At 42.4% G+C, this 13,874-nt stretch overlaps 1 protein-coding gene across 1 annotated transcript in view; it reads right to left on the reverse strand.

The window, feature by feature from the left end:
• Positions 1–13,874, reverse strand: part of LOC140190222 (proton-coupled zinc antiporter SLC30A2-like) — a 61,570-nt gene that overhangs the window by 21,248 nt on the left and 26,448 nt on the right. Inside the window, 3 exon segments of the mRNA XM_072247112.1 lie at positions 8,753–8,939; positions 10,547–10,700; positions 13,101–13,247. Coding sequence (XP_072103213.1) covers positions 8,753–8,939; positions 10,547–10,700; positions 13,101–13,247 — 488 coding nt within the window.

The raw sequence follows: 13,874 nt of genomic DNA on the forward strand, positions 1-13,874 counted from the left end.
TTCGGAATGCTATTTGCTTACTTTTAGTGTTTACTAGGGGTGCAGAGCTCACCGGAGCACTGCTCCAGCACCTCTATTAAACAAAAGTCAAAATAAACAAGTGGGGAATTTAACAGCGGCCGCATATTAAATAGAGGGAATTTTACGGAAGCAGGGGTTGGGGAGAGGGGTGGTGGCTGGTGGGGAAAATACCACTAAGAACATTAGGATGTAGGGTGTAAGTTGAATCAAGAGTTAAAATTGGCATGTCGCAAAGGTAATGCTACAGTTGTTATTGGGGACTTCAACATGCAGGTAGACTGGAGGAATCAGGTTGGTGCTGGACCCCAAGAAAGGGAGTTTGTGGTGTCCCTCCGAGATGGATTCTTAGAACAGCTTGTGCTGGAGCCTACCAGAGAGAACACAATTCTAGATTTAGTGTTGTGCAATGAACTGGATTTGATCAGGGACCTCGAGGTAAAGGAGCCATTAGGAGGTAGTGACCATAATATGATAAGTTTTAACCTACAATTTGAAAGGGAGAAGGGAAACTGGGAAGTGTCAGTATTACAGTTGAACAAAGGGAACTATGATGCTATGAGGGAGGAGCTGGCCAAAGTTCAATGGAACAATACCCTAGCAGGGATGACAGTGGAACAGCAATGGCAAGTGTTTCTGGGAATAATGTGGAAGGTGCAGGATCAGTTTGTTCCAAAGAGGCAGAAAGATTCTAAGGGGAGTAAGGAAAGGCCATGGTTGACAAGGGAAGTAATGGACAGTATAAAAACAAAAGAGAAGAAGTATAACATAGCAAATATAAGTGGGAAGCCGGAGGATTGGGAAACTTTTAAAGGGCAACAGAAGGTAACTAAAAAGGCAATACACGGAGAAAAAATGAGGTACGAAGGCAAACGAACCAAGAATATAAAGGAGGATAGTAAAAGTTTCTTTAGGTACGTGAAAAGGAAAAAAATAGTTAAGACCAAAATTGGGCCCTTGAAGACAGAAGCGGGTGAATTTATTATGGGGAACAAGGAAATGGCAGACGAGTTGAACAGGTACTTTGGATCTGTCTTCACTAGGGAAGACACAAACAATCTCCCAGATATAATAGCAGCCAAAGGACCTAGGGTAATGGATGAACTGAAGGAAATTTATATTAGGCAGGAAATGGTGTTGGATAGGCTGCTGGGTCTGAAGGCTGATAAGTCCCCGGGACCTGATGGTCTGCATCCCAGGGTACTTAAGGAGGTGGCTTTAGAAATCGTGGACGCATTGGTAATCATTTTCCAATGTTCTATAGATTCAGGATCAGTTTCTGTGGATTGGAGGGTGGCTAATGTTGTTCCTCTCTTCAAGAAGGGAGGAAGAGAGAAAACAGGGAATTATAGACCGATTAGCCTGACGTCGATGGTGGGAAAGATGCTGGAGTCAATTATAAAAGATGAAATTACGACATATCTGGATAGCAGTAACAGGATTGGTCCGAGTCAGCATGGATTTACAAAGGGGAAATCGTGCTTGACTAATCTTGTGGAATTTTTTGAGGATGTAACTATGAAAATGGACAAGGGAGAGCCAGTGGATGTAATGTACCTGGACTTTCAGAAAGCCTTTGATAAAGTCCCACATAGGAGATTAGTGGGCAAAATTAGGGCACACGGTATTGGGGGCAGAGTACTGACATGGATTGAAAATTGGCTGGCTGACAGAAAACAAAGAGTAGCGATTAACGGGTCCCTCTCGGAATGGCAGGCGGTGACCAGTGGGGTACCGCAGGGTTCAGTGCTGGGACCGCAGCTGTTTACAATATATATTAATGATTTAGATGAGGGAATTAAAAGTAACATTAGCAAATTTGCCGATGACACAAAGCTGGGAGGCAGTGCGAAATGTGAGGAGGATGTTATGAGAATGCAGGGTGACGTGGACAGGCTGGGTGAGTGGGCAGATGCAGTTTAATGTGGATAAATGTGAGGTTATCCACTTTGGTGGTAAGAATGGGAAGGCAGATTATTATCTAAATGGAGTCAAGTTAGGAAAAGGGGAAGCACAACGAGATCTAGGTGTTCTTGTACATCAGTCACTGAAAGCAAGCATGCAAGTACAGCAGGCAGCGAAGAAAGCTAATGGCATGCTGGCCTTCATAACAAGGGGAATTGAGTATAAGAGCAAAGAGGTCCTTCTGCAGCTGTACAGGACCCTGGTGAGACCACACCTGGAGTACTGTGTGCAGTTTTGGTCTCCAAATTTGAGGAAGGACATTCTTGCTATTGAGGGAGTGCAGCGTAGGTTCACAAGGTTAATTCTCGGGATGGCGGGACTGTCATATGTCGAAAGATTGGAGTGACTGAGCTTTATCACTCTGGAATTTAGAAAGCTGAGAGGGGATCTTATTGAAACATATAAGATTATTAAGGGATTGGACATGCTGCAGGCAGGAAGCATGTTCCCGCTGACGGGTGAGTCCAGAACCAGAGGCTACAGTTTAAGAATTACGGGTAGGCCATTTAGAACGGAGTTGAGGAAAAACTTTTTCACCCAGAGAATGATGGATATTTGGAATGCTCTGCCCCAGAAGGCTGTGGAGGCCAAGTCTCTAGATGTTTTCAAGAAAGAGATGGATAGAGCTCTTAAAGATAGTGGAATCAAATGTTACGGGGATAAGGCAGGAACTGGATACTGATAGTGGATGATCAGCCATGATCACAGTGAATGGTGGTGCTGGCTCAAAGGGCCGAATGGCCTACTCCTGCACCTATTGTCTATTGTCTGTTGTCTATTGCCTATTGATATTTGATTGTTTTTGGTGAAGTCCTGGAGCTGTGACTGTTTCGTGAAATTCCTCCTCGCTCGACCCGTTGTCCCAGCATACCCTGCTGTAGCCTCCCGCCATTTCACAGATCCTCAGTCTCTCTCCAGCGCTCGTCGTTTGAGCATTGTTCGCCGAGAAAATAAACATCTTAGATCTTTTGAAAAGTGGCATGTCGCATGCCGAAGTGGGCCGGAAGGTCGGTAAGAACGAATCGAGCATTCGCACAATAAAGCAGAAAGAAGCTGAACTTCGTGGAAGTGTTAGTGCTACCCCTACAATGGCAAAAATGGGCTCTCTGGTTCGTGATAAAGTGCTTGCAAAGACTGAGAAAGCATTAAGTGTGTGGCTAGAGGATATGTCACAGAAGCATATCCCTGTTGATGGCAAAATTATGCGTGAAAAACCACTTAGCCTCTGTGAGCACTATGAGACAGGGTTGAGGAGAGCGAGTGGAAGGAGTGTGAGGCTAGTAAGGGATGGCTGGCTAGCTATGTAAAGTGCTACAGCCTCAAGAACTTAAAGATCACGGGAGAATCAGCATGGCAGATGTACCAAGTATCCTATTATGGAGCCGATCGAAGTACACGCTTGAAGTCTCTCAGAAAAAAAAATTGCTGATCACAAACTATCAAAAGCTCACACTGCTGCTCCAAGTGTTGAAAATATAGCTAGTGAAGATGCTCTTGGAAAATTATGTGACACCATGAATGCTTCGCATCTAAAGGCAACTTGTTCAATTTTTTATTCTGCATATTATTTAGCTCAGAATGACAGACCATACTCTGATCACTTTGGCTTATTGGAACTTCAGAAAAAAGTGGTATTGACATTGGATTTGGACTGCATTCCTGCACTAGTGCAACAGAGATAAGGAATCACATAGCCAGTAATATGAGAAAGAAAATTTGCCAGCATATCAAGCAGATAAGTGGCAAATTTTCTGTTCTCATTGATGAATCAACAAGCCTGAGCATTAAGACCACCCTAATAATTTATTTGAAATGTGAAAGCGATAAGGAAGATGATCCCCATTTTATGTTTTTAGATCTAATTGAACTGCCTGATCAGAAAGCTACAACTATTGCTAAGCATCTGTTGAACTGTCTCAATAACCACGGGTTTAATGACTCTTAGTTGAAACAGAACCTTGCAGCATTTGCTAGTGATGGGGCAAGCGTAATGCTTGGTGTCAAATCTGCTACAATTCTCAAGGAACATTACCCTGATGTGATAATTTGGCACTGTCTTAATCACAGATTAGAACTTGCAGTAGGTGATTCAGTGAGAGAAGTTCATGGAATAAACCATTTTCTATCATTTATGGACAAATTTTACTCTGTTTACAGTAGATCGCCTCTAAATAAGAAGGAACTGTCTGAATGTGCCTCTCAACTAGAACAAAAAATTTGCAAAATAGGCCGTGTTCTGGGCACCAGGTGGGTAGCTAGCTTGTTTCGAACAGTTTCAGTAGTGTGGCAAAATTATGAAGCACTGTGTTTTCATTTTGAAAAAGCAATGAAGGGTGAAACAAGATCTGGGAGAGACAGAAAAACCTATGAAGGTCTTTGAAAAGACTCTCTTCAGAACAGTTTCTATTGGACTTAGCTCTAATGTATGACACATTGCATGAACTTGGTTTACTGTCAGCATGTTTACAGAAATGTACTACTTCGATTGTTTACGCAGACAAACTGATCCAACAGAGCATAAGATCACTGCATGGAGTGAAAGAGCAACCTGGTACAAAAACTCTAGAAGCTCAAGAGGCAGTTGAAAAGGGGAAGTTTGGAGAAATTACCTTAACAAGCAACAACAAAGTTGTCTCCATTAATTATCTACAGTTTCTTACTAGTTTTATAAACAATTTGCAGCACTGTATGTTCACGACAACATCCTTGAAAGGTTCTCAAACTTCTAAACCTCAAAGTATATATAAATCCCTGCTAAATGAAATGTGTGTCCTTGATAAAGATAACTGGGCTGCTGAAATACCACCTAATTATGGAGAAGCTGCAATATCATCTCTCTTTAAGAGGTTTAAGCTTTCTTCTTCCTCTGTAATAAATGCCTTCAGAGATTATATGGAGGATCGTGGACGCCGCATCCCCCAAGATTTACGCCCATTACTGAGCTGTTCACAAGTTATTCCTTTTAGTACAACTAAGTGTGAGAGAGGATTCAGTCACAAGAACTTGATATTAACAACAACACCTTCAAGGATTCTCATAAATCATGTATCAACGCTTATGTTTGTTAAACTACACGGACCTCCTCTAGTTCAGTGGAATCCTGAGCCGTATGTCACATCATGGCTGCGGTACCATAGATCAGCAGATGACACCAGGACAAGAGTTGCTTCAGACCCCCGAACATATATTACACCTGACCCTTTGTGGAAATTATTGTGAAATTTCTCATTGGTGGCATTTGGTAAGTAGGTAATTACTTTTAAATTGGTAAAATACATGATTACTGTCTTTTTCTTCCACTTGCTTGATAATTATATTTTATGATAATTAGTGAGTGCAACCATGCAATACTTGTTATATTATTAAATTAAATATTATATGTTTTATTGTACCAGTTATACACTGAAATGTAGTGATAGGCTATAATCTTGTTAATGTCTTAACTATCACTGTATTTCTGTGGAGCTCTGGAATTCATATATTTCTTTCATCTTGGTTTAGTGTTTGACATTATAAGAAGCCCTATTCACATATATATGTCACACCCAATTTGTGTACCTGCTGATTACATGAATAGGGCAAGGAAGTACATGAAATGAGCAGGTACACAAATTGGGTGTGACATATATATAGAAAGGATATAGGAAATGGCAAGCATTTTGTCAGCTCCGGCACCTAAAAAATTAACACTGCACCCCTGGTGTTTACACAATTTGTTTTTTTCCCTCTCTTCACACTGAATGTTTAATGGTGTTCTTTTTATTTAAAGCTTACAGCGTGGATTGATACCTGGAAGTATGATGTGGTAGCTATTAGTGAAACGTAGTTACAGGACGGGTGTGATTGGCAACTAAATATTCCTGGATTTAATTGCTTCAGGTGTTACAGAATCGGAGGGACAAGAGGAGGAGGTGTTGCATTGCTTGTCAGAGAAAATATTACAGCGGTGCTCTGGCAGGATAGATTAGAGGGCTCGTCTAGGAAGGCTATTTGGGTGGAATTGAGGAATGGGAAAGGTGTAGTAACTCTTATGGGGGTGTATTATAGACCACCAAATGGGGAGCGAGAATTGGAGGAGCTAATTTGTAAGGAGATAGCAGATATTTGTAATCAGCACAAGGTTGTGATTGTGGGAGATTTTAATTTTCCACGCATAGACTGGGAAGCCCATACTGTAAAAGGGCTGGATGGTTTGGTATTTGTAAAATGTGTGCAGGATAGTTTTTTGCAGCAATACATAGAGGTACCAACTAGAGAAGGGGCAGTGTTGGATCTCCTATTAGGGAATGAGATAGGTCAGGTGACGGAGGTTTGTGTTGGGGAGCACTTCGGGTCCAGTGATCACAATGCTATTAGTTTCAATATAATTATGGAGAAGGATAGGTCTGGACCCAGGGTTGAGATTTTTGATTGGAAAAAGGCTAACTTTAAGGAGATGCGAAAGGATTTAGAAGGAGTGGACAGGGACAATTTGTTTTATGGGAAGAATGTAATAGAGAAATGGAGGCCATTTAAAGGTGAAATTTTGAGGGTACAGAATCTTCATGTTCCTGTTAGGTTGAAAGGAAAGATTAAAAGTTTGAGAGAGCCATGGTTTTCAAGGGATATTGGAAACTTGGTTTGAAAAAAGAGAGATATCTACAATAAATATAGGCAGCATGGAGTAAATGAGGTGCTCGAGGAATATAAAGAATGTAAAAAGAATCTTAAGAAAGAAATTAGAAAAGCTAAAAGAGGATATGAGGCTGCTTTGGCAAGTAAGGTGAAAATAAATCTCAAGGGTTTCTACAGTTATATTAATAGCAAAAGGATAGTGAGGGATAAAATTTGTCCCTTAGAGAATTAGAGTGGACGGCTATGTGCGGAGCCGAAGAGATGGAGGAGATTCTGAACAATTTCCTTTCTTTGGTATTCATGAAGGAGAAGGATATTGAATTGTGTAAGATAAGGGAAACAGGTAGGGAAGTTATGGAAACTATGATGATTAAAGAAGATGAAGTACTGGCGCTTTTAAGGAATATAAAAGTGGATAAGTCTCCGGGTCCTGACAGGATATTCCCTAGGACCTTGAGGGAAGTTAGTGTAGAAATAGCAGGGGCTCTGACAGAAATATTTCAAATGTCATTAGAAACGGGGACGGTGCCGGAGGATTGGCGTATTGCTCATGTTGTTCCATTGTTTAAAAAGGGTTCTAAGAGTAAACCTAGCAATTATCGGCCTGTGAGTTTGACGTCAGTGGTGGGTAAATTGATGGAAAGTATTCTTAGAGATGGTATATATAATTATCTGGACAGACAGGGTCTGATTAGGAACAGTCAACATGGATTTGTGCGTGGAAGGTCATGTTTGACAAATCTTATTGAATTTTTTGATGAGGTTACTAGGAAAGTTGACGAGGGTAAAGCAGTGGATGTTGTCTATATGGACTTCAGTAAGGCCTTTGACAAGGTTCCACACGGAAGGTTAGTTAGGAAGGTTCAATCGTTAGGTATTAATATTGAGGTAGTTAAATGGATTCAGCAGTGGCTGGATCGGAGACACCAGAGAGTAGTGGTGGATAACTGTTTGTCAGATTGGAGGCCGGTGACTAGTGGTGTGCCTCAGGGATCTGTACTGGGTCCAATGTTGTTTGTCACATATATTAATGATCTGGATGATGGGGTGGTAAATTGGATGAGTAAGTATTCAGATGATACTAAGATAGGTGGTGTTGTGGATAATGAAATAGGTTTTCAAAGCTTGCAGAGAGATTTAGGCCAGTTAGAAGAGTGGGCTGATAGATGGCAGATGGAGTTTAATGCTGATAAATGTGAGGTGCTGCAGTTTGGTAGGACTAATCAAAATAGGACATACATGGTAAATGGTAGGGCATTGAAGAATACAGTAGAACAGAGGGATCTAGTTCCCTGAAGATGGAATCTCATGTGGATAGGGTGGTGAAGAAAGCTTTTCGTATGCTGGCCTTTATAAATCAGAGCATTGAGTATAGGAGTTGGGATGTAATGTTGAAATTGTACAAGGCATTGGTGAGGCCAAATTTGGAGTATTGTGTACAGTTTTGGTCAACGAATTACAGGAAAGATATCAACAAAATAGAGAGAGTACAGAGAAGATTTACTAGAATGTTACCTGGGTTTCATCACCTAAGTTACAGAGAAAGGTTAAACAAGTTGGGTCTTTATTCTTTGGAATGTAGAAGGTTGAGGTGGGACTTGATAGAGGTATTTAAATTTATGAGGGGCATAGATAGAGTTGACGTGGATGGGCTTTTTCCATTGAGAGTGGGGGAGATTCAAACAAGAGGACATGAGTTGAGAGTTAAAGGAAAAAGTTTAGGGGTAACATGAGGGGGAACTTCTTTACTCAGAGAGTGGTAGCTGTGTGGAACGAGCTTCCAGCAGAAGTGGTTGAGGCAGGTTCGATGTTGTCGTTTAAAGTTAAATTGGATAGACATATCGACAGGAAAGGAATGGAGGGTTATGGGCTGAGTGCAGGTCGGTGGGACTAGGTAAGCGTAAGAGTTCGGCACGGACTAGAAGGGCCAAGGTGGCCTGTTTCTGTGCTGTAATTATTATATTGTTATATGGTTATAAATGACTTCTATTGGGTTACTTTGTTTTCTGGCTGCCTATAATGAGGTAAATCTCAAGATTGTACAAAGTATATATGCTTTGATAATAAATGTATTTTGAACAAACAAATATAATTAAAAACAAATATATAAGCAATAAACAACAATATATAAGCAAATTATAACATGGGAACTAACCTTGAAGAAAATTATAAGAGCACTGATTAACACACTAACGCTTTGTAAGAAGTCTCCCACAACATGGATGAAGGCCGTGCGTATGCTGGCATTTGGCTGATGGCTGTGGTTAACTTCCTTTGAGTGTTGAGGGTAGGGCACACCATGGCTGTGACCATGGCCACTCTGATACAGTGTCAAACCCATTCTGCATAAAGATAAGTTACATTCAGAAAACATCATCCTGGAGAAGGCCACATGGTTGCTGTCCAAAAAGTTCACACTTCTCTCCATTCCTGATTCCTTTCGTACCCAAAGCTCTATCGGTTTCAATCTAGAGCACACCCTGTGACAGAATATACAGAACCTTGCCAAGCAAAATATTCGAAAATTTTCTAAAAAAAGTATGTGAAGGAATTTCATCTCCAAGTCAATCCTGGGAGGACGATCCCATTACCTGCAACTGTCACCCCTCATTCTAAAATCTTGAACACAAGGGATTCTGCAGATGCCGGAAATCCAGAGTAACAAACACAAAAGTGCTGGAGGAACTCAGCAGGTCAGGCAGCATCTATGGAGGGGAATAAGCAGTCTACACTTCGGACTGAAACCCTTCATTGGGACTGGAAAGGAAGGGATGCAGAAGTGAAAATTTTTTAAAAAGTCACAGGATAAAATGTTACTATCTCTTGTGCCAATGGGTCGTGAGCACTTGCTCGAGGCTGCCTTGGTGTTGGGAGTGGCACAGGGTCAACACGCAGGGGTTTTCAAGTGGGCACCCTCCTACCTCGATGTTTCATCGATTAGGCCATGACATCTCCTGAGGGCTCAACGATAACTTCTGGCACCCCAGAGTTACCCCCCACACCATTGTGCCTTCGCACTCTCTTGATGCTATCTTGGAGCCCGGGAGAAGTCCTTTCACTTGATCCAAAGCCATTGACTGCTTCTTTCCACCACCTCTGATGTGGCTCTGCTGGTTTGACGTAGATTCTGACGCAGCTCCTTCACCAATTTGATGGTGGATGTGGTTATAAATCCCCTACAATCCACCCCCACAGGACAAACTTTGGTTTTCCAGCCCCGTCGCTGAACTTCAGCTGCGAGATCTACATAGTGTAGCCTCTTGAAGAGGATTAAACGGTCGACATTTCGAGCCAAGATAATTCATTGGGACTTGAAAGGAAAGGGGAAGATGCCAGAATAAGAAGGTGGGGTTAAGGGAAGGGCTACAGGTGGCAGGTGATAGGTAAGACCAGGTGAGGGGGAAGGTGGGTGGGTGGAGGAGGGGGGAATGAAGTGAGAAAGTGAGAGAAGATAGGTGGAAAAGGCAAGGGGCTGAAGAAGAAGGAATCTGATAGGAGACAACAGTGGACCATGGAAGAAAGGGAATGAGGAGGGAAACCAGGGGGAGGTGATGGACAGATGAGGAGAAGAGTAGGGGTGAGAGGGGAACCAGGATGGAGAAAGCTCTCACCTTTCACCTCTCAGCTTCTCACCACCCCCCCCCACCTCTGCACTTTCCCCTTCACCTGGATTCACCTATTACTTGCTAGCTTGTCCTCCTCCCCCCCACCTCCTTATTCTAGATTCTACACCCATTTCCCCCCTTCCTTTCCAGTCCTGATGAAAGGACTTGAAACATCAACTTTTTATTCTCCTCCGCAGTTGCTGCCTGACCTGCTGAGTTCTTCCAGCATTTTGTGTGTAACTTCGATGAACACCATTTTTAAGGCAAGAATACAACTAAGTCTGATTTATTTAAAAGGTGGCCTGTAGAAAGAAATACCAAGTGAATTTCAAAAATTAACTTACATTATGTTTACTACCACGGCAATGGAAGATGTTGTAACCATAACCAATCCATCAATTTCAAAATCAGAATGGATCAATCGTTGAGCGGCGAGGTAGACCAGGACTCCTGTTACAATCCAAATTATGATCACCGAAAACAATGCTCCAAGTATTTCTGGTAAAAGCAAATTAAGTGGGAATTTATTTCTAGAGTCATAGAAAAGTACAGCACAGAAAAAGGCCCTTTGGCCCATCTAGTCCGTGCGGAACCATTTAAACTGCCTACTCCCATTGACCTGCACTGGGACCATAGCCCTCCATACCCCTATCTTCCATATACCTATCCAAACTTCTCTTAAAAGTTGAAATTGAGCTCGCATGCACCACACGTGCTGGAAATTCATTCCACAGTCGCACAGCTCTCTGAGTGAAGAAGTTTCCCCTCATGTTCCCCTTGAACTTTTCACCTTTCACCCATGACTTCTAGTTGTAGCCCCACCCAACCTCAGTGGAAAAAGCCTGCTTGTGCTTACCCTATTTACACTCATTCATAATTTTGAACTAGAGAAGCTTCAGGTACATTGAAACAACAGGAAATCTATTGGTTTGATAGCAAGTAATGGACATTGGACCCATGAACACTACCTCATTACTTTTTTTTCTCTTTTTCCACTACTTATTTAGTTTAACATTTTCATATAAGTATTGTTGTGTGGGCACATGGCCAAGTGGTTAAGGCATTGGACTAGCTACCTGAAGGTCGTGAGTTTGAGCCCCAGCCGAGGGAACGTGTTGTGTCCTTGAGCAAGGCACTTAATCACACATTGCTCTGCGACGACACCGGTGCCAAGCTGTATGGGTCCTAATGCCCTTCCCTTGGACAACATTGGTGTCATGGAGAGGGGAGACTTGCAGCATGGGCAACTGCTGGTCTTCCATACATCCTTGCCCAGGCCTGTGCCCTGGAGAGTGAAGACTTTCCAGGCACAGGTCCATGGTCTCGCAAGACTAATGGATGCCTAACATAAATATTGTAATTTACAGTTTTATTATTATGCATTGCAATGTATTGCCACTACATAACAACAAATTCTATGACGTATGCCAGTCATATTAAACCTGATTCTGATTCTGAAGAGATTTTTTTCACTGTAGAACATGTCCAACTACACAGTCCTTCCTCTTATTATACTATGAACAGCAGAAACCTAAAAGAGAGAGAGAAAAATCTAAATATTAAAGGATAAAAAATTGACCAAACGCCTCACTTCATGGCAAACCAGAGACAAATGATCTTTGCAAATTCCTGGATATACAGTACAGTGCAAAATACTTGGGGACATATAGCTGAGGTGCTTAAGACGTTCACACAGTACTGTATTTGTCAACATGCAGTGGAAGCAAGATTGTAAGAGTGGAGGGAGGAAAGGTGAGGGTGGAGTGCCATGGGAGGAGTGTTGGACAGGAGGCACAGGAGGATTGGAAGCGAGTTTGTAGGTGTGGAGGGAGGAAAGGTGAGGGTGGAGTGCCATGGGAGGGGTGTGGGACAGGTGGCACAGGAGGAGTGCCAGGAGAGGTGGTTGACATGGGTGCAGACACACCCAGCCCTGAGACACCAGGCACGATTATTTGATTGTAAACAATTGGTTTATTAATCATTGCAGTATGTCTCTCTGGTGCTTCCTGCTCCCTCCCCCTCTCCTTTCCCCTTTTCCCAACCGTGAATCCCCTCTCCCTGCCCCCTTCCCACCCTCAGTCCAAGAGACCCATATTAGAATCAGGTTTATCATCACTCACATATATCATGATTTTTTTTTTGTGGCAGCAGTACAGTGCAACACATAAAGTTACTACAGTACTGTGCAAAAGTCTTTGGCACCCTAGTTATACACATGTGCTCAAGACTTTTGCACAGTACTGTATAACACATGCTTTTATGAAGTAAAAATAAGGAAAGTCAGGCTGTATAATTTGTGGTTAAGCTAATACTATTTGTCACACTAAAAAATAAATAATCTGGGTATACTTTTGCTTCACAGTTTTAGCTCATGTGGCCACAATAAGACCATAAGTCGTAGGAGCATAATCAGGCCATTCAGCCCATTGAGACTTCTACTCACCATTGCATCAACAACATTCTTCCTGCCTTCTCCCCATAACCTTTAACATCCTTAAATCAACATATCAGGGTGGCACGGCAGCGCAGTGGTTAGCACAACCCTTTACAGTGCAGATGACCTGGGTTCAATTCCCACCGCTGCCCTACAAGAAGTTTGTAGATTCTCCCTGTGAGTTTTGTCTGTGTGCTCTGGTTTTCCCCCACAGCCCAAAGATGCACCAGTTGGTAGGTTAATTGGTCATTGTAAATTGTCCAGCGATTAGGCTAGGGTTAAATCGGGTGGAATGGCTCACAGGATCGGATGGGCCTATTCCTCGCTATATGTCAATAAATAAAAATCATTCCATTTCATTTATTTTTGGAAAATTTCAAAAAAGAAGTGATCTTTGTTTTTTAGTTTTGCAAATGCTTCAATTGAAGTACAGGGAAAGCTGCATTTTCTTCTGAAACTCCTACCTGCTCTGTACCATCCAAAATTTAATCTCTTGGTGGCCGGTCTTGAGGATAACCATAATGAGCACAGGTTAATCAGAAAACTCGTGATGTCTGCTAGAAGATGTGCTGCATCACTCATGACAGCCAAGCTCCCTGCCAGATATCCACCTTCGAGAGCAAAAGGAAGGGAAAGGTTTGTCAGACAATGCCATGTCCCACGTGGACTCAACAAAAATCATCACCATCAGGTAAATACCAGACTTAACTTACTTGTAGCTTCCAGTGGTGTTCCGCTGGGATCTGTTCTGGGACCCCTGCTCTTTGTGATTTTTATAAATGAGCTGAATGAGGAATTGGAAGCGTGGGTTTGTAAGTTTGCAGATGACACAAAGGTCGGTGGGGTTGTGGACAGTGTAGAAGGTCATCATAGGTTACAACGGGACACTGATTGGATGTAGAACTGGGCTGTGAAGAGGCAGGTGGAGTTCAATCCGGAGAAGTGTGAAGTGATTCAGTCTGGAAGGTCAAACTTGAAGGCAGAATGCAGGATTAATGGCAAGGATCTGTGCGGTGTGGAGGAGCGGAGGGTTCTTGGGGTTCAAATCTATAGATCTCTCGAAGCTGTTGTACAAGTTGATAGGGTGGTTAAGAAGGTGTATGGCGTGTTGGTCTTCATTAGCTGAAGGAATGAGTTCAAGATACTCAGGGTAGTGTTGTAGGTCTATAAAACCCTGGTTAGAACACACTTGGAATATTGTGTTGAATTCTGACTGCCTCACTATAGGAACGATGTGC

This window comes from Mobula birostris, chromosome 1, assembly GCF_030028105.1.
Source record: "Mobula birostris isolate sMobBir1 chromosome 1, sMobBir1.hap1, whole genome shotgun sequence".
In the NCBI taxonomy this organism is placed as follows: Eukaryota; Metazoa; Chordata; class Chondrichthyes; order Myliobatiformes; family Myliobatidae; genus Mobula; species Mobula birostris.